General features: G+C 71.4%; 1 protein-coding gene across 1 annotated transcript in view; it reads right to left on the bottom strand.

The window, feature by feature from the left end:
* Window positions 1-1,294: 1,294 nt before the first annotated feature.
* AJM1 (apical junction component 1 homolog) overlaps window positions 1,295-3,644 on the bottom strand; it is a 2,766-nt gene continuing 416 nt past the window's right edge. The window contains exon 2 of the mRNA XM_024762431.1: window positions 1,295-3,638. Coding sequence (XP_024618199.1) covers window positions 1,411-3,638 — 2,228 coding nt within the window. The 3' untranslated portion in view covers window positions 1,295-1,410. The remainder of the gene's footprint in view (window positions 3,639-3,644) is intronic.

Below are 3,644 nucleotides of genomic sequence, written 5' to 3'. Positions count from 1 at the left end.
ATTCAGGAGATGCCCCACCTGGCCCCAATGGGGGACTGGGGGCTGCAGGAGGGCCCTTCCGGGCTCCCGGCCTTGCCCCCTCTCCAGGTTACTCACCATCCTTGGAGCCCGGGCCAGGGCCAGCGGGCACCCCGGGGGAGGGCGGGGAACGACGGACACTCGAGCGTGCGCTCCCGAGGGCCGGAGCCGGGCCCCCTGGCCGCACCACAGGGCACGGCTAGAGCGAGCGCTCGGGGGCGTTTGTTTAATCGCGCCCCCCACCCCTCCGGTGGACCACCGCCCTGGCGAACGTGCTCCCATCCACGCTTTCCCCGCTCTGCTCCAAACTGGGAACGCCCCTCTTCTTTGGTCCTCCCTGTGCTTAGGAATAGGGTCCCTGCTGGACGGCCTCCTCGGCCCCTCCCGCAAATCCATCCTGTGCACCTGCTTCCTGCCTCCCTGTATACCTGCTTCCTGCCTCCCTGTGTGGTTAGGGCCTGCGCTGCCGTTTGCACCCCGGGTCTGCCCTGGCACACGCCTAGGGCCATCCTGTCGGGTGAGGGCAGGCAGCCCGACTCACGCCCAGCCAGGTCTCAGGTCTGGCCAGCGCCCCTACCCATACGTCCCCTCTGCTTCCCCCGCCCAGGACTCCCTTCCCTCTGGCTGGGTGTCTTGCACCTTGGCTGAGGACCCCCGAGTACCCCTTCACTGCTGCTTGCCCAACCTCTGCAGCAGGGCGGGCAGCGCCGTCAGTTTGCCATGGTCCGGCACAGCAGGGATGGGGGCCAGCGGAGACACCACGCGCAGGTCCCCGCCGGCCCTGCCCATCAGGCCAGGACGTGCTTGGGATGCGGACACACCGAGGCCAATCAGGGTGTCCTCTAGAGGGGAAAGGCCTCTGAGCAGGACGCATCCCACACCACAGGAGGCGGGTGGGGAGTGTGTTTAAAGGGACGGGACTAGGTTTTGGTCGACTCGGGCTCCTGGACCAGGGCGAGCCGGGGTTGGAGAGGTTCCAGGGAGGCCCTGCAGACGGACAGGGGTCGGGCGAACCGATTATGCGCGGTGGGATCTGCAGCAGTGACCCCTCCGCGTAAAGGCAGGGCGGTCTGGTCCTCAGACCCACCCCGCCTCCCAGCGGGGAGCACCAAGCGGCCGAGGACCGGCCCTTGGGGAGGCCCGAAGGCGAGCTGGGGGAGGGGGAGCCGGGCGGGACTGGTCTGGGGGTTGGGGGGGAAGGGGGTTCGCAGGAAGGCGGAGGGAAAGGCGGAGCCTGTGGAGAACGCAATGGGGCGGAGCTTTTGGCGAGCTGGGCGGGGACTGTGAACTCGGGGCGGGGCCTGAGTGGACTGGGCAGGGCTCGGGTGGACTGGATGGAGTTCAGGGTGGGCCCTGGGTGGACTGGGCGGGCCCCGGGCGCGCCCGCGCGGCTCACATAATGTCATCCAACAGGTTGGCACTGGCCACCCAGTCTAGCGCGCGTGGCTCGGAGGCGGCCATGATCATGCACATGAAGGGACGGCCTGTGCGCCGGTCCGTGGGGTAGATGGTGGTGGGTGTGAAGCGCCGGTTGGCTTCGACGAACTCGCAGAGCTGCTCGTAGACGCGCGGGAACTCGTGGCGTAGGAAGACGCCGCGGAGCCGCAGCTCTCGCTGGATGTGGATGAAGGCCACCTCGCGTGCTCGCCGGCCCGCCTCGCCGTCCTGGTCCAGGCCCGCAGTGCCGGGCGGCGGCGTCAGGATCAACGTCTCCATGTCGGGTTCGCGGCCCCGCGCCGGGGGCGGCCGTGCTGGGCTGCCGGCCGCCAGCGCCACTTTGGCGAACTTGCGCACCGTGGGTCCGGGGCTGCGCGGCGCGGGGGCTGGCCGCGCAGGGGCGCCGGGTGGCACAGCGCCGGGGCCCACGGCCACGGACACGCTGAGCAGGAAGCACTCCGCCGGCTCGTAGAGGCGGCCGGCGGCCGCCAGCTCCCGAGCATAGCTGCCCAGTGGCGCCGCGTGCATGGCCAGCTCGCGCAGCGACAGGTAGGTGGGCGACAGCAGCAGCCCCTCGAGGCCGAAGCGCAGGAAGTTGTCTGCGGAGCCGGGACTCGGGAAGCCCAGGAAGAGCACGCCGCGGCCGCGCGACAAGAAGCCGACGCGCGCGATGCGCGAGAAGGCGCGGTGCACTGGGCCGCTGTCGCGGCAGAATTGCAACACGTGGCGGCACACGCTGCCCACGCGGCCGTACACGCAGCGCGCCTTGTGCGCGTCCCAGTCCTCGCGGCGGCAGAGGCGCGAGCAGTAGTAGGTGTAGCAGCTGTGGCAGGACTTGAAGTAGAGGCAGGCGTTGAACATGGTCTCGGTGCGCCCGCAGCGCGCATTGGAGCACGTCATCAGGTCGTCCTCGTCAGCGCTGGGCTCCGGGGACGCGTCGGCCGCCTGCCCCGGGCCCGCGGGCTCCTCAGCGCTGCCGGCAGACAGGGGTGGCGAGCGCGGCGCCCGCGTCGGGACCCCGGCGCCCGAGGGTCGCGAGTCTAGCAGGCGCCGCAGCTGGCGGCCCAGGCCGTCGGACGCGGGCTCGGGCGCTTGGCCGGCTGGGGGCCGCGAGTCGATGACCAGGTCGGTGATGAGCTCGTCCAGCTGTTCGAGGCTGCGCTGGCGGCCAGAGGCGGGGCCATCGGGGACGGCGGGCGGGGGCGGCCGCGGGCGACTCCCCAGCAGCTCCCAGCTCCTGGCGCTCGGGCGCTCAGCCGCGCGCAGGTCGTTGTCGGTGATGGTGATCTCCGGCGTGACGTACCAGTTTCGGGCCAGGCCCTCGCCCATACGGCCCTTCTCCGACAGCGACGTCTCGGACAGCGACAGAGCCGCGTAGCGTCTGGGCGAGGTGGACAGGTTCACTATGACGGGCGGGCGCCGGCCTTCGGGGGATGTGCCCCGCAGCTCCTGTGCCTCGCGCCCCAGCAGGTTCTCGTAGCTGCGGCCGCGGCCCAGTGGGTCTTCGCGGCGCGGCGCGGGCGCCAGGATGTTGTCCCAGGAGCGCGAGTAGTGGCGGCTGTCGGTCGCTAGCCGGGGTGGGCTGGTGCCGGTGCCGCCGTGCCACGAGGCGAGCAACGGGCCGGGGTCCGGGGGAGGAGGCGCCACCTGCAGGGTGCGGTAAGGCCTCGGGCCCCAGTCGCCCCAGGCCGGGCTGCCGCGCGGGTGTGGGTAAGTCCGCGTCAGGGCGTCTCGATTGCGGTACCGCCCGAAGTCCTCAGTGTAAAAGGGGCGGGCGGCGGGGTGAGCCCGGGGCTCTTCGGGGGCGTAGCGGGGGCCGCAGGGCGGGCCGTAGGCTCGGGGGGCCTCCCCGTAGTAGGAACGGGAGGGTGGTTCTTGGACGGGGAAGGTGCGAACTTCCCCCGCATAGTAGACGCCCCCGCGTCTTGGACTGGGCCCGGGTGGCTCTTCGGACAGAAAGGGCCTGGGGTAGTAGCTGTCGAAGGGCGGTCCAGGGCTGGCCATGAAGCCACCGGGGTGGCCCTCGGGTTCCTCGGTGTAGAAGAATTGGGTGGGGCCCGGCGGGGTGGTGAAGGGCAGACTCCGGCGCTCCGCGTAGTCTCGGGGCCCGAGAAGGGGCCCATCGCAGTACAGCGCCCGGGGGTCGGCGCAGTATGAGTCACTGGGGGTGGGGGTGAGCGAGAGCCCCA

The sequence above is a fragment of the Neophocaena asiaeorientalis genome, unplaced genomic scaffold, assembly GCF_003031525.2.
Source record: "Neophocaena asiaeorientalis asiaeorientalis breed wild unplaced genomic scaffold, Neophocaena_asiaeorientalis_V1.1 scaffold78, whole genome shotgun sequence".
Classification (NCBI taxonomy): domain Eukaryota; kingdom Metazoa; phylum Chordata; class Mammalia; order Artiodactyla; family Phocoenidae; genus Neophocaena; species Neophocaena asiaeorientalis.
Note: the sequence above shows the minus strand (reverse complement) of the source record. Positions and strands in the feature narration are given on the sequence as shown.